This window comes from Vanessa tameamea, chromosome 23, assembly GCF_037043105.1.
Source record: "Vanessa tameamea isolate UH-Manoa-2023 chromosome 23, ilVanTame1 primary haplotype, whole genome shotgun sequence".
NCBI lineage: Eukaryota > Metazoa > Arthropoda > Insecta > Lepidoptera > Nymphalidae > Vanessa > Vanessa tameamea.
This window is the reverse complement of record NC_087331.1, coordinates 1,802,402-1,823,912: the sequence shown is the minus strand read 5'-3', so window position 1 is coordinate 1,823,912 and position 21,511 is coordinate 1,802,402. Positions and strand designations below refer to the sequence as shown.

The window sequence follows — 21,511 nt, the reverse complement described above, 5'->3', positions numbered from 1 at the left end:
TTGCATATGGAATAGATTAATACTTAGTATCGATGTGTTCCGATTTGAAGGGTGAGTGAGCCAGTGTAATTAGAGGTATATGGGGATAAGAACTGAATTCCCACGGTTGGTAGTGCATTAATGATGAAAGGGCATTGGTGACCACTTACCATCAGGTGGCCTATTCGCCCACCCACTAAAAATATATTTTAAAAAAAAACTCACTGAACATTTGTTTAACAACAATTAAACTATTTTTTGGAAATGTGATTGCTATCTATGAATTCAAACAGAATTATACCACGAACGTTTTTTTTTCGAACACAATTAACAAACTGATTTAATTCATTAAAATGAAACGATGTGGTAATTTCCGTATCGTTATCTTGCGTCATCTCATTTGGCAAATACAATTAATTCTCTATAACATTTCTTACAACACACGTGTGTTATCTCGAGATAAGTGAACTAGAATTACGTACATAATTCTTTCTATATATTTCAAGGTCAAGTTTTAGCGTAACGTTTTCTACGAATACATTTTGACAATCAGGGTTTGTTTGTCAACTCCACTGTCAACGATATAAATGCAGTTTTTTTAGTTTTAAGAACACTATGATGGTCTTTCTCACCGATTTCGACCACGGCGACTAATCTCAAAGAAGACTAGTCTGCACAGGACGTATACACAAGTATAAGTGTAATCTTTACTTCTTCACTCTTTCAATCCGATAGGACCTAGCAAGAGTTCAGGCGCAGGACTAATACACTTTTAAATGACCAGACTCTGGGTTGCTACTGACAATTTCTCTACAGAAAAGCCCAACTACTTTTTATCGGCACGCCCTTTGGTTTAAACCCAGGATCTCGGTATATGCGACCTTATATCTAGACTCTAGACCAACGAGGTGGAGAGAAGGAGAGGATTTAGTGTTAAAATATTTTAATGTTTTAATTGTTTTTTTTATATCTTAACTTTTGTTTTGATCGCTTTATGAAATTTGTGATTTATAACCGGGAAAGCCGTAGGTTATATTTGATAATAAGAAGTGCTATGTGATTGTTTCATATGATATATCAAACTATCATTAAATTAATAAATTCTTTTAATCTATCCTGTATGCTAAGTTATTGTATGACTAACTATTCGACCAAGGATCAAAATTAAGTTCAATGGTATGCTTTGATTCATTTTAACTTTCAAAGTGTGATTAAAAGGGTAGATTTTAACAATACAAAACCGATCTGTAAATTTGACAAAATTATATATAGTTTATTATCATAGGTTCTGACTCCAATTATAAGCTCTGTCACGTATGACATCTTACCTCTTGGCGCGCTTTTGATGGCGTCGACGGCGACGGCAAGCTTGCAGCGCGCCACGTCCCGGCCGTTGACGGACACGAGACGGTCGCCGGGCGCGAGCCGGCCGTCCGCCGCCGCCGCGCCGCCGCACACCACCGAGCGCACCACGATCACCGAACTACCGGGCTCCGACGGATCCTACAAGAGAAGACAGATTATTTACACCCATTTATGGTGCTCTGACTAGTTATATTGTTTCCACAATCGGTTGAATACGTAAAGGCATATTACACGGGCACAAATTCCACTATTGTTTTACTGTATTATAAGCAAGAACATATCAGAGAGTCTCGCCTCAGAACTCCAAGCCCAACAATGAGCACGCATTCCAGACCAACATCAGTCTATCTGCTTTAGTCGTCATAAATAACGCTGAGCAATATTTTTGTTTCAAATACTAGTAATTAAATAAAGTAACTATTCTATTTCAATATTAATATAATTTGAAATCAAAGAAAAATAAAATGGAAAAATCATGTCGTCAAAGGATACAGAAAAGGACAAAGGATACCGAACAGCCAACCAAGAAAACAATAAAATATAACAGACTAAATAATCATATCTACATACGTACTGCGCTTACCAAGTAGTCTAGTATAGAAAATCCGAGACCCCTGTCTTCTTTCTGCAACTGGATGTACTCCACCTGGTCGCTCCACATCGCCAGCCCACTCAGAGGCTCTAGGGATCTAGACCTGTTGCGTTCAAGGTCGTCGGAGCAGAATTCTAAAAGAAAATATAAAATAATTATAGAGACAATAAGTTCCTAATGGGCAAAGGCATATAAAAAAAAAATCTGCCCTTTCTATCCTTTCCTTTTGCGAAACCTACTTTATCATTGCTAGATCCGAATAAATTGGTTTCTTAATTTTATGTTTATTGCTGACAATGAAGTTATTGACTACAATGAGAATAAGGAAGACCTCGGATTTAAAATACAGATATGCTCTATTAACTTTTTATGTGCTTGATTTGTGTTTATAAAAATTGTTCTCTTGTTCAGCGGCGAAGAAAACCTCTTTAAGAACCTGCATGATGAAAAGAGTCCTAAAATCCTCAAAAGAAAAGGAGCTCTATGCACAAAACTGAGAGAATTATGAGCTGATACTTTATTATTCATTATAGAATCCAATTCTGCAGCGTGAGTTTATTTAGAGAGATACTTCCAATTGAAATTTAAGCCGTCTCAACGGTACTATAAGGTTCATTTTGCTTAAATAGAGACAAATATTCTATAAAGCAAATCTACAAATTTGACTTTGCTATGAAAACAATAAGGACTCCTTACCATCATGGTCATGACCCGCTGACATGACCGTGGTTGCACTGCACAGAGATGCAACAGAACTCTCTGACTTAGCTTTGATCAGACGCTGCGGTGGTGCCAGTAAGTCTTGTAAACTACCGCCTATGATACCACTCTAAAACAGACAATCACACATATCAATAATTCGATAAACGAACAATGAAATAGTTTTGTACTTGATATTCACCAAAAGAAACTTTAACTTTTTATTAGATATGGGGTCCACTATCATAACTTTTGAGTTGTACCGAATATAGTCACGGTAAACTAAAGTCTAATATCAATATTTACTACGAATGATGTACAATCATAATTAACCGCATATATTAAGTACATAGGTATTTATTATTTATGAACCTTGACCTGTTTTAATATGAATATGAACTTATGTATAATAATATATGCAATATAAAACTGTAACGAATACTGCATAAAATGGCTTTTATAATATTATTAAATTTGGCGGCAAAAAAAATATTAATTGTTATTCATATTATAAAAAAAAGGCATTAAGTTTTTAAGTTTTTGACGACCTCCGTGGTCGAGTAGTGTGTACACCGGTTTTCATGGGTACGCCACTCCGAGGTCCCGGGTTCGATCCCCGGCCGAGTCGATGTAGAAAAAGTTCATTAGTTTTCTATGTTGTCTTGGGTCTGGGTGTTTGTGGTACCGTCGTTACTTCTGATTTCCATAACACAAGTGCTTTAGCTACTTACATTGGGATCAGAGTAATGTATGTGATGTTGTCCAATATTTATATTTATTTATTAATATTTATATTTATTTATAATATTTATATTTATATTATTATACCCTCGCAAAGCTATGATCAGGCCTGTTGTGCGTGTCGCTCCGCTTGCGCACGACCACGAGCAATACGGGCGACTTCACTGCACGTAGTCGCGTCACCACTTCGACGTGATGTGCTCCTAGTACTCGCCACCCGTTTACCTTTCAAACGATATTTATTTTTTACACACATATTTATTTATCCATCAATCTAAATAAAAAAAATAAGTAAGTAAATATCCGTCCACCGAACCTTAGCTCATCTCTCCTTGGTTTGGAGCTTCACCACAATGCTCCAGTTAAATTTCAACTGCAACTTTTTATCTAACGTTTTCATTCACCACCGATCACAAAATTAAAAAAAACTGAAGAACATTTGTCAGGGTTCCAACAAGAAATGAATTATATAGATATGACTTACATCTGCACGGCGTTCCGTTACTATCAATTAGTTATTATATTATCATTAAGAGCAACCTTCCTTAAATTCTAACAAGTCATGCTCACCTCTAATAGTTCATCTCCAACTTTATAAATGCCCAATTTAGCGATAGGGCCATTCGGTGCGATAGCTCTGATGTAGTGTCTTGCTTGCACTTCTTTGCCCGCGACCACTCTCACCGTACCTTCGAGAGAGATCCCTAGACCATTGTCCTTTTCCTTCATTATTGTGCCAACCTAAAAAATACAATGCTATTCTTGATGTATGTAGTTGGGAACAAATAACAAAAAAAAAGTAGAATATTATATTATTATTTTAATACTGAAGTTTGTTAAATATTTATTTTTGACTCATCAAGCTTAGAAGACATTATTTTTGTAAGAAGACAGAAAAGGTGTATTAGTTTCGCAGAAGAGCGCTGTTTAGAGAAACAAGTGATGAGAAGCATCGCACCGTTAATGGTCTCTTTTTTTCTTATAATTTATATAAAACTTATAAATTAAAAAAAGCAAATTAACTTATCATCCCTTCAATAAAATAAGAATAATTTAAATTTGTTTTACAATAAACGACGATATCGATAAATATAAAATAAATAGGAACCAATCCAGTAGTTTTTCAGTTTTGTTAACTTTCAAGGAAATATTGCGTTTTAATGATATTAAGACCACACTCGAGACAATATCACCACAATCAGTGAAACTATAACAACTAATACGATAGAATTAATAACATCCTCCTTTTTGAACTTCACTAACAAGGTTTTCGTGGGAAAAAAATAGCTCTTCGTGAATAATTGTTAAGGAACTGCTGATTACTGATTCTCTATCGAGATCGGAAGTCAGATTTTAAACAAAAACATCAAACTACATCATGTTTTGTTGAGTAGTCAAAACCAGTAAAACTGACCTTGTATTATATACATTATACTTACAATGATATCGTATTGATATTGGTGACCAGGCCAGTCAGGTTCTTCTTGCAAGATGTCCCGCCACTTATCTTGTATTCTTCTTATCTCGCGTTCCGAGATATCGTCATCTCGTCCGATAACTATCTCCGCTTCGTCAGAAGGAGAGGTGGGAGATGGTAAGTGTGGTTGTATCTCTGACTCCGGCTCTGCTTCTATTACTGTTGATTCGTCGTACTTTATAAAAAAAAGACAAAGATTAGTTATCTAAAAACGTGATGGTAATTTTGATAACATAAAAATTAACTATATTGAAAAACCAGCGATAACAACTTCCGTTGACTCTCCAGAAATGAATTTAGTTTCTTCGGCACTTTATAGTTTTGATCATCAGTTTCATGTTCTACAAATAATCTAACTTAATTAATGAAAAACAGGCGTTCAATGCATCATTTGAACCAATCGAGACATTATGATAAATTTAAGGTTTTTTTGTACAATAATAATTATATTATTTTATTTATTTTTCATTGATATTTTAATTTATACAGCAGCAGATTATATTAAGTAGTCGAGCCATTCTGTTAGATGAAACTCGAAACTCAACTCACAATACGATCCCAAAATACCAGTTTACTTTTGATGTATGCATTGGTTATAAAAATTAAACATTAATTTTATTTTTGTGAAACCAATTAAGTTAGAAGTATTTTTATGAAGACTAAAAGGCAAAAATTACAATACAACAATAAATATAAATTGATAGTTTAAAAGTTAGTCCTAAACAAACCGAGTCATGGTCTTAGTATCTAATAGTTCAATAGAAAGCAATGCTCACCACACTAAAACTATATTTGGCGAGCGAAGTGACAGAAGGACTGGGTGGAGCTATCGGTGATCTTCTACCATCCTGAGCCGCTAACGCCTTTTGAAGTCTCTCAAACCCCGCCCCTCGAAGGTACCTACAAATTTGGTAACATAAACCGTTTATAAACTTAGCAACTAAAGTGTTCTTTTCTTTCCAGGTATCTCCAAAGTCCCCAATGTGTCTTTGCTGTATTAGCAGCAACAAATTTAAATAAAACGCTTTAATTTTTTAATTCCTTTTTTAAATATTTAGATTGATTATTTTAGTTAACAATTGCTCGTCTGATTTTCCTTCTTTCTTAAAATTGGTCTAAGAACATAGTTATAAAAAAGGTATAACCAAAATATTTGTAGAAATATACTTAACACATTTTTTTTAATCAATTCATGAAAGGTATCGCGATGTTATCCAGATTTGTGTGAATGTCTGCCTGATATTTAGAACCATTAAAATAAAATTTTGCAAGTAACGCTCGAAATTATGCGATAATAGCTAACATGATATAGCCATTAACAATTGTTTCTGGTTGGATATCGTTATTTTTACCTTAAAGCTTTTAACCTCACGACAGGTCCTCTGGCATCACGTAACAAGGCAACCGCCCTGTGATTTGTAACGCCATGTAGGGACACGCCGTCCACCTGAAAATATACAAATATAATAATATAGTTTATTTACTCTAGCAGCTAGTTTCGGAACATGATAGAACATGAAAATCCTGAGCTCAGGTTCATAGTTGGGCCTATATGAAGTTATTGAGATTTCTGTCGATAAATTTCCATTATCAGCAAATAGTCTGGGAGCTGGTAGTGTTTACACTCCCTGAAGATTATGAGGGTAAAGGAATATTGTTTACGCGTACATGTGGGCACTGTGAATATGTCCAGCGCAGTCAGCTTGTATCTCTAGAAACTGGTCACCTTAACTTAAACCAGATAGGAAAACATCAATATAATCACCAATAGTTGTAGTTAAATGTAAGATGAAAAACAAATAATGTATATTTATAAAACTATGATACTATGCGAGCAAACTTTACTTTATAATTTAACAGAAACTATAACCGCCTCTAATAACATACAATGACATAGTAAATGGAATTGGGAGATATATATGAAAAACTTTGTAGTTGCATTTTCATTTCATCTCAACACGTAGTTGTAGAAACCTAATTAAGGAATTTTCTGTCACGTGCATCCATCAATCGAGCTCGTTAGCGCCTCAACCACTCGTATAGCGAGAAAGTGCCAGTAAAGAATTCTCAAGGAGCGTTAGCATCACAGACACTGCGCTACCCAAAATAAATAGGTTAAGGGCATATTCAAATACTGTGACGATTCCTCTGGTAATATGTAGACGATTTCCAATGTGTCATTTTATCAGTATTCATGTATGTGAACTTCATTATTCCACCTTAATTCTTAGAGATCTTAACATAGTCGGTTTCGTTAGAATTCCTACATTGTCTCGAGTGACTTCATCTTTTATCTCTTATCATTGGTAAGCGTCCGAGCAAATGGGCCATTTGATGGTAAGTGTGACCCCTACAACTCATAGATCTAGTCGCCAGAAGAAATAGATGTAAGTAAGAAAAATGAAAATATATACATAAATTGTTGTGCCTACAGTGACACTGGCTCACTCACTTTTCAAATCTTAATACTAAATACTATTTTTGTGTGGTGGTAGAATGTCTGATGAGTATGGATGGTACTAACCCAGACCGACTTTCACCAAGGATCACCAAGTAATTCGTTCTTTGGTAGGAAATTTGCCAACCTCTTTTTTTAGTATAGACTACTGTATATATATGATCCAAATTGAGCATTAATAAATGTATATTTCAAGCATTAACTATAACTACAAAAATCCCATTTATTATGGAACAGTTTGGCTTAAAATAGCTCTTTCTGTTATCGTATCAACTGATATATTGTATAGCTGATTACCATTTGTGTGAATAACAAATACACAGTAATGAAAGCGTATCAATGTTATGTGTCATTTGCATGTACACGTGTGCAGAATCTTAATATTTATTTGCCTTGAGTTAATACACTCACACTTTAATTTGACACAAATCGCATTCAAAATATAGCCTCTCATTTGTTTACAACTTACATGTCCTTGGTTCGAATATCGGGTTGGACCAATATGATATTATTGAGGTTTAATGTCGAGATATTCCTAACAGTCCGCAGGAAGTTGGTCCTACGTCTGATCTCTTTCCAGTCTTATCGGATTGCTATCCCGTCGATTATGCCATTTAAGGACAAGAGTGCATTTTATAATGTATTATGACGGGCTGGGAAGTGAGCCTTCTGATCGTAACCGATGGTCGGTGATAAGCCCAGACACATTGCCCTAAAGAAATAGTAACCAACTCTTATATCTCCACCTACCATGGGAATTAATATATGATTTCCCTTGTACCTGTAGCTACACTGGCTCACTCACCCTTAAAACCGGAACTTAACAACGCTAAATATTGAAGTTTGGTGGTATTACGTATGATGAGTGGACGGTATATTCTGACAGATTTGCACAAGGCCCTAACATCAAAGAACTGGATAAAGTAAATTATAAGTACAAAAAATAAGGTATGCTGTTTTTTAATCATTTAACCTATGTCTTGTTATGTAATAAAGGATAGAATCGCAAGCAATAGTAATACACAATATAGAGTCAGCATGCGAAATAAACGTTACGAGGTCAGACCAGACGTGACGTTAGCCATTTATACTCGTAGGGACAGCAAAAAAAAAAACACTAATAAAAATGTTACATCAATTTTATAAAATTGAAAAAGAAAACATATTTGAGGAAATATTAAAATTCCATTTATTTGCTGGAGAGTTATCAACAGAGTTACTTCTAATTATTATACAATTAGTAAATGGTATTAAAATAAAGTCAAACGCACATAACACGATATATAGAAGTATTATTATAACTTGATCAAAAATATATGTTTTACAAATGAAAATCCTACAGCAAATTTATGATGTCGATTCATTATTTTTTGACATATATTTGTAGTTGTATAATGTCATAATACTGATCAAAATAATATACACTAATATTATAAATACGAAAGTAACTCTGTATGTCTGTTACGCTTTCACGACAAAACTACTGAACCGCATTTGATGAAATTTGATATGAAGCAAGCTTAAACACCAAGGAAGAACATAGCCTATATTAATATTTATATACCGAACACCCGAGGACCAACCCCTAAAACGCGAAGGTGCATATTGGAGAAGATACTTCGCAAATAACGGCTAAAAGAACAAACATGTCTATTTTGGGCAAGTTAAATATAAAAATTAAGCTCATAACGATATGCTACCGAAATATTTTATAATATCACATACAGTCACAATGTTCGAAGTCAACCAGATAATCTGGAGAAGTTGGTTGTAGGAGGCAAAGTGGAAATTAAAAGACACCTTGGTCGACCATCTAGCCGCCGACGTGATCAGCTTCTCACTGGCCTCGCAATAACAACTGCGCTAAGGAAGCTGAAAACTATCAACTTTTATTGAAAACAATTTAATATTTATTTTATTGAAATATATTTTCTTTTGTTTTTTGTAGCCGATGACGAAGACGGAGAAAGAAGTAGAGGGTTTCATATTTCTCCTCTGTAAAAATATAGTGATTTTGGATGGAATTTTGCCAAATGTTCCACGAAACTAGCATTGATATCTGGGTAGCATAAGCTCTAAACCTCATCCACAAGGAACATTTATTTATAACATAAATAATACAATTTAAATATCAAAATGGTTACTATATACTATTTATCATACATAAATAGTTACTATTTACTATTTATCTAACAAAAGACATAAACAAATTTAATTGTTTAATTTTAGTTTATTTACTCGTGTTTGAACAGTGTCTCTAAAATTTCTTTAACTTCACTAAATACAAATAAATTTTTAATTTAAATGAAAAAAAAACATAATACGTTTTGGTTACGATAATCGTAAATAATAAATAGAAAAGCGTAAAGTTTAACGTAGACAATGGTTAATTATTTTTATGACATAAATCTATTTTGTTTTTCTGACGGTCTTTTTAAGTCTGCTTTGAATTGCAATTTTGTGTTTTGTTCACTTCATTCGCATAAAAACTACTTTTCAATTGAAATGCAAAGAGCTGCTAAATTAGCATTACAGTTTTACATTCCAAGGTCACGAATACAAGTCTCTACTTCAAAAATTTTTCCTACCATAAAGATAATATAACATTTTCAATTATCTATTCATAAAATGGATTTTATATTATGATAACGTGTATATTTAATTCATTTCTTTCCATTCGTTAAGCCTTTCATTGAAAAAAAATTGGACTTTTCGTATCATAACAATAGTAAAGTTTTGCTGACCTTACACAAAGGTCTTGAATAAGGCATTCGACAAATTGCAATTCAGAGCGCTTTGTCCCGCTCAGACAGTCGACGATTAAAAAAATACACTTATTGTGAAGTGAGACGGCATGAAATGAATTTCTTTCATTGTTTATTGTTGGGTGAAAACAATTTCGAAAGATTAAGCGTATTGTATCTCTTTACAGATAGAGTTTATTAAATAACAGTAATAAAAGTTTGTTTGTGAACGTGCAATTCGAAGATATTGAGCGTCGTCGAGGTGTTGCGTTGTGAGTGAGCCATTGTAACTACAGATATAAATACATATCATCTACGTTTCCAAGATTATGGGCACATTGAGGAATGATTAATATTTTGTACATTATCAATAAACATTGGCGTATGTGCTGATTTAATTAAAGGAGACATTGTAAACAATAAGACTAAGACAATCATCATCATCTCAGCTGGAAGATTTCCATTGCTGGACAAAGCCCTCCCCCAAAAATCTTCAACGGATAGTCTTGCTCTACCCTACGACCCTCTCAGGATCGTCAGTCCAGTCTTGTAGGGTGTCTGCCCACATTTATCTTCAAGTTTGTGGTCACCGTTCACAAACTTTTCTGCCCCAGTGGTTGTCGATTCTATTAGCAGTTCTATGTATCATAAATTGTTTGGCATTTTTTTCGGATATGTCGGCTATTTTGGTTCAACTGTGAATGTCGTCATTTGTGATTTTCTCTCGCAGTGAAACTCCGACATAGTGCTCTCCATTGCTCTTTTAGTAATCTTGAACCTTTTAAGAGGTGTATAAGTGAACATAAATGTTCCATAAGACATAAGCACATATTGGTAGAATACTTTTGATTTGAGACAGTGCGGTATATGGGACGAAAATATGTTACGTAGCTTCCCAAACGTTGCCTAGTCATGTGTTTGATACGGCGGTAATCTCCTTTTCAAAGTTGACACTGCCTAGTTGGATGGTCCGTTCTAGGTAAATATCAACAACAACTTCAAGTGTAGAGTCTCCTTTACTTGAGTGCAATATGAGAAATATTTTTCGTTTGGTTTATGTTCAATTTTAGACCCACTGATTAAGAGACTTTGTATGTACCGAATTATTTTAAAGTCTCAACCATGACCACTATGTCATCGCCAAATCAAAGTAGATAGTAGATGTACTCGCCACTAACATTGATGTCACATCCTTTCTAATCTTGAAACGTTACTTTTACATAACTAAATACTGGACGCTCTTTGGTCGCCAACTACGTCAGTGGCTTCCAACGACCAATGCCATTTCTGATTAAACTCAAATTAGTTAACTAGGTTTTGATCAGCGTTCGCAGCTCGTTTATAATACTCTATATATTTTTATAAAATATTACAAATTCTTTTAGAACCATTGTACACAAAAATAACGTTTACCAAACATTTCTCTAACGTTAAATGCTGTTTTGTTTGTTGAAAAATATAAACGGAACACATTGCTTGAAACTTTAATAAAAACGGAAAGCTCTATTATGTGAAAGCTCGTAACGGAACAATTACGATAGTCATATAAAATACGATTGCGAAAAATGTGTATGAATGTCGCTTATTAGATTTCTTAACGTTATATAGAATTCTTACAAAGGTCTGGCAACACGGACAGTATGTCTTTGTCTGGTAAATAACCAAACAATGACAGACTGTTCGCGTTTTGCTTAAATACTCATTAGTAGAATTTCAAATAGTTAGAAATACATCACACTCCTCTATCGGTAGATGTAGATGTAGCACATTTTCAGCCGACACATACAGGATTCTTTATGATGGTTTTCCTTCACCGTCGAACTCGAATTGAATTATAAGCATATATTAAGCTCATGAAAACTCTTTGGTGCTCTGGATTCGAATTCGCAATTCGATTAAGATTCAAGTGTTCAACTGGACCAGCTTACAGATTTACCAACTAATTCAGTTGAAACGCCAATTGTAACATTCTATTGTTTGTTCTTTTTTTAAAATATGTGTTGCTTACAAACCGAATTCCTAAATTGACATACCAAATGACGAATCGAAATACGAATAATCGTATCACTATGACAATAGGAATGAATACTGTACAAAGGATAACTTTGTTGATTAAAAAAACGTACGATTACAATATGGATATGACAGAAAGCTTTATTGGACTATCTCTTCGGTATTAAAACTGTTTCAAATGTAACTGTATTAAAAATCATAATGATGAATGGTTTATTTGGGTCATCCATAGTTTTTTTTTTTCATTTTTATTTATAAGGTGAGCTGCAAAATATGCCACCTGATGTTAAATGCAGCCGCCCACAGACATTGGCGCTGAAAGGAACATTAACCACTTTGCCATACCTTGTGAACTAAGAATGTATGTCCCTTGTGCCTGAAATTACACAGTTTAGGATGTTTAGTGGTAAAATAAAAGGGGAGTGGGTGGTACTTATTCAGAGAGACTTGCACAAAGCCTGCCATCGAGTAAATTTTTTAATATATGTATGTATGTCTATGTATGTTTACGTTTCAATGCTTTCTCCCTGAAATAAACTTGTCTTGACTTGCGTTAATAAGTCCTACGCTCGAAGGTGAAAGAAAATCACCAGAGCAAATATACATGTGTCGAATGAAAGTCTACTTCAAATATACTAAACACTGTATAACGTTGAGAATTCATAATGTCATGAGAAATTGCTCAAGAGTAACCCGCAGTTACCATTTTTAACAAACCTCATTTAAAAATATGAATAAGGATCTAATTTACCTTTCCCTCTATTGGCTAAGCGAGTTGAGCTCACTTGGCAGAAACAAATGATACTCAAGATCGTACTTAGAGTACCGTAAAACCTTTTTTAATTTAAACTTTTTTCAATAAGAACTTTATAAGTTCTCTTGTAACAAAAAATAGGTCAAAGAACTCTGATAAAATGCCGGAATAAGTATTCTCATAAGTTTTCTCCTAGTAAGTTTATTAACTATTTAATTGCCTTACGTTTTATTTTAATTATTTTGATAGAGTAGTAGTCGTTTTACATTATTTATTGTATTAATATTCACGTAATTTTAAGTATGTCACATATTTTCTAGTATATGAATAACTGGAACCTTGGAAACTTAGATATTATGTCCATTGTCCCCGTAGTTACACTAAGTATTGCTTTTTGGCGGTAGAATATATGATATCAAGGATGATTCATACCAAGGCAGGTGGGCACAAAGCCCTACCACCAAGTAAACCAATTTATAAAACGATTTGAAAAATACTTTTTTGTTTAAGAGGCTTATAATTCCCGTTTGGAAAATATCACCCCTGAAGGTGTAAATTGCGGCAGGTTTTTTTATGTATAATTTATTTTCAGAAATCATAATAGATTTATTTGTTAAATAATTTAAATAACGTGTGTAAGAAAAAAAAATATATACGAGAGATATATCTAAGGTTGACTTATAGAGAACGTTTATAAACTTAACACCCTTAGCATAAAAGTTGTTGCGAATTGTATCTTAAGATTTCTATTTATTTCTTTAGGATTTTAGAAAAACGTACCGAGTTTAACTTTCCTCAGGGAACGCACTGGAAAGGGAAATAAACGCTCGAGCGAATTGAAAAGCAATCAAAACGATACGGGTTTGATATTAAATCAGAGCCTACTTTATAACATGACGTGAAATGCGAGATTTCCAGCATCTGCGTTCTCTGTAACGTCTATTTTAAATGCCTTTAAGAGAAGAGTGATTCCGCTCCGACTTAGAACTCATCATTGCTATCCATAATGTATGATTAATTGTCATCAAGCGCAAACTTATCATGGAAAAATTAAAGATTAGAAAAACACTTTAATCAAACTAAAAGATAGTTTGATAAAAGACGGTTTGGACGAGACAAATAAAAGTCTGCAAAAACGGATACATAAAAATATTGAAAAAAAAATTGAAAGTGACAAGCTTTAATACTAAAAAAAAATGACGATATCACCTTACCAAATGATTAGGCTCAAATACGAGTATAACCAAACAATAATAATAATAACGTTTTCATATAAAGGGTTATTGAAACTGCAGTTACAGGCTTAGGGCTTATAGTATCTTAGTTCATTGTAGTAGTGCATTAGATTACTAATGCACATATAATATATCATATATTAAGACGCCTTACTAATGTCTTAATGTAGTAATATTCCCCAAGCATTACCGATATCCGCTTATTCTTCCGATCATACAAAATTGACATCATTTATTAAGGTCGATTTAATTAATTTATTTGTTATATTATTTAAATATTATTATTAATATTAATATAATACCTATAAGATTAGGCGTGACAAATTTAAGATGTACTTATAAGCCAAATATTATTAGCAGAAATTTGTGTCTCCATAAATTTTGTTAACGATTTTTATTTTGTGAACACATTGGACAAAAATGTATGTCCTTACTAAGTTTACGAAATCCTAAATTCCATATAAGGGATATTAATATTTTCAAGATGGATGGAAATGCTATTTAATATGACGATATTATATATAATAGTTAAAACCAATATTAAATCCATCTCAATCGAACTCCATGATGTGGAATTTAGAATTTCACAAACTAAGCCAAGAGAAACTAAAGGAATAGTTCAATATTGATAGAGGAAGTCAAATACCTTTCTATCTCCTGAAATATCATGAAATGCAAACATACCGACTGGTTTAAAGTGTCCTTAGCTCGAACGAAGGAATTTAATTGATTGCTTCAAACCCTTTCGACGGAGATACATTACATACGAAAATATTCTATACCATAATCAAATATTATATTTTACAGAACTACTTTATCGTATTGGACGCATTATTGATACCATAAATATTTCACTCCTACACAATCATCAACTAGACAATCTGCTATCGGACACTCTAGACATATGGCAGAATTTCATCCGACAAATATTTTCCATTTACCGCTGAACACGATATGAATGATAAATACGAAAAAAATATTTGATAGTTTTCGGTTCGAATTTGAAGCCAAGAGCTTGGGTTTTGATCTTTCTCTGACCAGAGACTCATCTGAGCTGTACAAAAGTCCATTAATATGTAATGGTGTCGTCGTAGGGTCGTCACTAGGAGTGGCTGTGACCACTACGACCTCATTATCTCTTTTTAATTTCAACTTTTTTAAAACAAGACGAATATTTTCTTAAGAGCTGCGTCTACTAAACGATATCGAAGATAGTTAAATTCTGAACAACAATAATAATATATAATTAGGGAAAATGTTACATTATTAAAAGTGTGTCAATTTAATTTTTCGGGTACAGGGCCAGAAATGCACAATTCATCTCACGGCGAACAAAAAAATCAAAAGAGAACTTCACTTGACGGATGAAAATTTGCCAGACCTGTGCCTTTACCCCCATTGGAATGAGCTGCACGTCTTTCCTTTCCTTTAAAGGAGAAGTGGCTTTAGCCTAGCCTAGGCTGGGTATTTTCTAACCTGAACCGCGGCGACCGTCCAGGGTCGGCGGAGGTCAGGCGGATCAGGGCTTGCTGGGCTAGAGCCCTGATCCGCCATGGCAGGAGGATCTGGGGTCACTCACGGCGGGCCTGGCGACAGTGGAGGCGATCCGTTCCCACTTGAGTCGCTGGGTCGATAGGAAGAAGGGCACACTCACTTTCAGGATGACACAGGTACTTACCGGGTACGGATGCTTCGGTAAGTACCTGCACGGAATAGCGCGGTGGGAGGTGTCAACCTCCTGCCACGAGTGTGGTGCGCCAGTCGACACGGCGCACCACACCCTGAGAGAGTGTGCTGCGTGGGGGCTCCAGAGGCACACCCTGGCGGCGACTATGGGCGGAGACCTCTCGCTGCCGAACATCGTCAACGAAATGCTCGGTAGTGAGACGTGCTGGTCGGAGATGCGCTCCTTCTGCGAAAACGTGATGTCGCAGAAGGAAGCCGCGGAGCGGGAGCGGGAAGAGGATGCCGCTGCAGACCCGCTCCGCCGAAGACGACCGGGGAGGAGGAAGAAGCGCTACGCGCACCTTCTCCCCCCGCCTCAATAGGCGTCGCAGGGACTAGAGGGGGTCTCAGTACCCCAAGAACCCCCTCTAGGTATTGGAGGCCCGCATAGGCAGGCCGACCGTCAGGGCGTCACGGTAGTATGCGCAAGCTATCCCGTGGCGCCCGCCGAAAGACGGAGAGTACCGCTGGTTTTTTAGTGGGTAAACCCGGTGTACCTGGGCGCAGTCGACGTCCAGGGCTCCGGGGAGTCCCACACCCCCCCCCACTTTACATCACAAGGGGGAAGCACGTAACGCGTTTTTCGAAAGAGAAAAAACAAAAAAGGGTATTTTCTAACCAAAAAATGACGACAACTGCTATCACATTATATATGCATCAATATAGTGGTTAACCTGAATTGTAAAAATGCGCAATCATTTTTTAAAAAAGAATAACAACAATTCAAATTATCATGAGTGTATATTCGTACTTATGAAATGATTGTTTCCCCAAACAAACCTTCACCCTTCTTGTTAGACTCTTAATAGATGACTTTAAAATCCAACTTATGTGGGATGGCCCAGGGGGAGGCCCAGGACACAAACTATCTATATTAGAGGTAACAGACAGATTTACTTTCGCATTTATAATATTAGTAAGATTGTATCAATTTAAATTAAAGTAGACTCTTAGTAGCGGAACATTCATTAAGATCGCTTTTGCGGTATAAACTAATGTTTTATTTTCAGGAAAGCGACTTATGTGGCTTTCGACCCCTAGTAAGTTTCGAATTTATTTAGTTTCAGAGTTGAGTTCTACTCGTGTGTCGTGTCTACTGTTGCTTTTGTGGTTTTACTCAGTAGTAGTTCCCTTTGTAAAAGTTTTATAGTTTCGAGTTGGATTACACTTTATAACTATCCAATGTTTTTAAACTATTTCCTGTTATTTGCCTTTGTGTTCGAAACAACATTTTTTCCAACGTGAAAGGAAGTAATTGAATAAAAATATCACTTTGTTTTTTTAATTGACTGATAGACGTAGTACTCATCGCTGGGCTAGTCTTGGATTCAATCCACGTTTTCGACAAATATTTGTAAAATGTTCTCTTTAACAAGGACATACGTCTAAAAAAAATTAGAAGAGAAAAAAGTGATTAATTAGTGAACTCATCTCACCATTTTGGATATTGGCATTCAACATAGAAGTGAATAGTCACACAAATGAACGTTCTTCAGAATGAATATGTCTAAAGTCACCTTTAGGTTTGTGTATATTCCATTGTTTTTACAGAGCCTTTACAAGTGTTCTAGTAGTGGATACTGTTAAACGGTTTCTAATAACTTTGTTTATGATTAAAAAATCGACGTCACGTCACGACTAAAAATGTTCAAAATATACAGCCATCAAACAATATAACTTCGGCTCCCGTGGTGAATAAATTGCCGTGCCGATAGCGTCGTCTCACGACAACTCATTTCCATTATAACGATCCGCATGTTTAACTGTATACGAATCCTCTATTTCGATAAAACTGCAGATTACTTTTATAACGAAACTTTTGCAGTAATACATTTTATGTGGAAGTTCATCCAAATGATCATAAAATCGAAGAGTAGTTCCAACAGCGTAGGTCATTTTTAATTTGTTAATGTTTAAATTTACGTGATCATTTTTTCCGTATGGGAGTTTATGTCGCAGTCATTCAATACTAAAACATATTAATAATTTGTTTGTTCTTGGAAGAAGGCTATTTAAGTAATCCGAGACAACGTTTCGTTAATATTTTAAGAAATAAAATTATTGATTTTTTATTGTGTACGTTCTGATAGAGATTAAGGACTGTCTGAAAATTGTAATAGAATTCATAACGTAGATAAAGAAACAATCACAAAATCATTAACTAACCGATTTACAGAGACACCCTTGGGACCGGAATTAGAAGGACAATAAATGTTATTTTATATGTGAAAAAATTTACCAAATGGGCATCAAGATAGGTTTCAACTCGAGTGATCATATCATTCATTGCAGCTAACATCATTTTGAAGCAATCAAGCTGTATATCTTGATTTGTATTTATGAAATATTTTAAGTTTTTGCCTTATATATTAACAATTTTATTTATAATGCATAGATTTTAACCGAAAATATGTATTTTTTATTACCAATGGTGTAACTATCGTGGTTTCGATCTGAACGTCAGACTCACGGTCAAAAATCATGCATCATCGCAGCTTAAACCCTTTTTATTGAGCTAATCAAGTTTAAAATCATTTAACATCATTTTTTAATAATCTAAAAAAAAATCTATAAATATCTCGAAATAAATTCTGTAACGACAACGGAAACATGTCATAACATGTTTAAAAACAAATTAGTCGAGTTCCGCTTTGCGTGTAGCTATAAATTAATACGTTAGCCGTTTCCTAACTTCGTGACGTGTCGGATAAAACCAATTATTGGAAATTCTTCATAGAAATTGAGTAAACATTTTCTTTTTTTTATATATGGTAGACTTTACATGAATACAATTAAGATTATATACCAAGATTCTTAATTGACACTTGTTTGAGTGGCCTGGAAAGTTTCTGGGATCAAAGAAAAGTTTCAAGGTCACATGTGTAATTTAACGTATTTAGTCAAATAAAACACTTCTGATATTTCACACTTCTATTTATATAGAAAAACTGACTATAGAGAAACCAATGAATAAATACATACATACATACTGATCGACTGTCGTATTTATGATGGAATACCGTAGTTGGATATTTCCTTCTTACTAAAATTTTATGACACTCCGAAGTACCGATTGGAGTAATAATTCTGCCAACGCCAATATTTCATCACACAGAAACTGTATAGACATAGTTATTTGAAAATGCATAATATAAGGCAGTGTTCGTCGTGGTTTTGCCGAAAGATTTGGATAAAGTTGACGATTTGAGGGGTGAGATAGTGCCCCTCCACGAAAGTTTGCTCGCAATTACAAGTATCAAAATTCTTTATATAGTTTAAGTAACACGTTGATTGTCTATCGACAATCAAAATAACAGAAAAAGTAATTCTGGTTTTTGCCTCATAAATAAATAAAAAAAACAAGGCAAAATATTTGTGGAAATAAAGTATGCCATAAATACCTCAACAATTCTGTCGTTTACTTGGATCTTGTCACACAAGTCCGCAGAGCTGCCGGCGCTGATGCTTTTGACGAATATACCGCTTAACTCCTCTGTAAAATATTTGTTATTTAAACTAAATGTTACAGATTTAATAATCATATTCTAATAAAAAATTCGATTATATTTTTTTAAAGAAGGGACACAAATACTCCTAATAAAAAGAACATCAGTAATTACCATTTATTTTTATTCAACCCTAAAAATATACGATAACTATAAATATTTTTTATGAGAAAAAATATATTTGCCCACGAATCGTTAAGCTGTTTGAATTTCTCTTAGCCAGATTGCATTTCTGATAAGGTAGCTTTAGAAAACTGTTCAGATTGTAATGATATAGAAGATGCGTACGGTATCAACCCAGAATCTAAAAATAATCATTCAAGGCAGAAATTATTTGTTCATATTAATATCTATAACCAAATTGACAACTCAGTATATTAGCCTCTTCTATATCCACTACAGCTGCTAGAGTATTACACAATATTGTTAAAATTAACCTAAAACTATAGTTTATATATTAGGTAGCATAAGGGATTGGCATTGTTTTTATCTATACAAATCTCTTTACAACTGAAATCTTCGAATTTACCTCCTTATATTATATTGGACTTATGTTGTAATAATCTGATATTTAAATTCACCAAGGGTACAAGATCGCTTGGAGCATAAAGACCTTTGCATTGTTGAATTTGTTTAAGCCTTTGTTATTCCTTTCAACTCAGACCCCTTATGTTATACGCGGTGCTTGCAATGTCATTATTTTTATCATAACAATATATCATATATTTAACCTTTGCGTGTACTTCAGTTATGTAAAAATATTAAACATGTATGGCAGGAAAAGTACTCAGAAACACTCGAAATATTTCTATTGTTAAATTAATAATATATATCTATGCAACAATGCTTTGATAAATTTTATATTATAAAATAAAGAATTAACAGAAAAATGTACACTAGAAAGATATAAAGGTCGTTTAGAACGTTTTAAATTGTCAAAAATGTAAAGCATAAATTGTTTGAAATAATAATAATAAGGCCTCTTTTAGAATACACTTCAAAACCCTGAGACTACTTTTCAGTACTGAGGATAGATATGTGACAAAAAGTGAGCAAGTTTAAAGTTTCTACAATCAATAATAATTTAAAAACGGAGTATTGAGCTGTCGCAGGACTAGAGGTAGATGACCTTTGTTAACTTCCAAAGCAATCACCAATTTAGCTATACTCGAGGGAATTAGCATAGATAAAAATAAAAGTTAACTATCATAACAAATGATAATAAAAATAAAACATAATATACATATATAGTTAAAACAAAAATAAAAATATATAAAACAATACTTTAATACAAACATAAAAGCCATCTACAATAAGTATTTCAACGTACTACGAAAGTATTTTAATATGTTACGAGAAACTATGAAAATATTTCATATCGCTTTAATATAACTACTTTCAACACCTCCCAAACATTTTATATACGTAACTGCAATGGGAAAAATTTTAATAACAAACATTTCCAACCTAGATGAATATTACTAAGCGCTGCAAAGAGCACGCTTCGGGCTATTTGGACTGTTACGAATTCAGCCATAACGTTCACACACTTTTGCGATCTGGCCTACTTTATTGCTTATTGGAGACTTTGCTCGGCTATACCCCTGTTTATAGTTGCAATTTGCTAGCTACGTACATCTTTAAAATGATAATGGTGTAGTATTTGAGCTTTATAGTAAAGATCACTAAATTACGGCAAATGATCATTGAATTTGCATAAAAATATTATGAAAGAAGGAAAGAAATTCATTTAAAATAATACAAAATCATCATCATCATCATCCTCCTGCCCTTATCCCAATTTTACTCGGGGTCGGCGCAGCATGTCTTCTTCTTCCATACTTCTCTGTCGGCCATCACCTCACAAGTAACATTCTTTCTAACCATATCGTCTTCCACACAATCCATCCATCGTTTCTTTGGTCGTCCCCTACCTCTATATCCATCCACATCCATGCTCAAGACCTTCCTCACAACATCATACAAAATGACAATTATAATAATAGGAGCAGATATTTCTTATCACGATGCTGTGATCACCGAGCTGACGTAACTTTGTATATCAAATGTTGGAAAATATTAACTATTGAGTTTCTAGTCGGTTCTTCTCGATAGAATCTATATTCCAAACCGGAGGTAGCTTTATGTTTAAAACAGTTTTGTAAAATAACGATTTTAAGGTACTTCTAAAAGCCTACTTGAATAAAGTATTTTCATTTCAAT

At 34.2% G+C, this 21,511-nt stretch overlaps 1 protein-coding gene across 3 annotated transcripts in view; it reads right to left on the bottom strand.

The window, feature by feature from the left end:
- LOC113397708 (uncharacterized) overlaps nucleotides 1–21,511 on the bottom strand; it is a 196,517-nt gene that overhangs the window by 121,558 nt on the left and 53,448 nt on the right. For 2 of the 3 annotated variants that reach the window (XM_026636151.2, XM_026636154.2), the window contains exons 8-16: nucleotides 19,184–19,275; nucleotides 6,206–6,300; nucleotides 5,630–5,753; nucleotides 4,816–5,028; nucleotides 3,947–4,117; nucleotides 3,464–3,601; nucleotides 2,633–2,765; nucleotides 1,919–2,070; nucleotides 1,308–1,482 (exon numbers count right to left, since the gene is read on the bottom strand). In XM_026636151.2, coding sequence (XP_026491936.2) covers nucleotides 1,308–1,482; nucleotides 1,919–2,070; nucleotides 2,633–2,765; nucleotides 3,464–3,601; nucleotides 3,947–4,117; nucleotides 4,816–5,028; nucleotides 5,630–5,753; nucleotides 6,206–6,300; nucleotides 19,184–19,275 — 1,293 coding nt within the window. The remainder of the gene's footprint in view (nucleotides 1–1,307; nucleotides 1,483–1,918; nucleotides 2,071–2,632; nucleotides 2,766–3,463; nucleotides 3,602–3,946; nucleotides 4,118–4,815; nucleotides 5,029–5,629; nucleotides 5,754–6,205; nucleotides 6,301–19,183; nucleotides 19,276–21,511) is intronic. The other variant, XM_064218606.1, reaches the window with a different exon arrangement.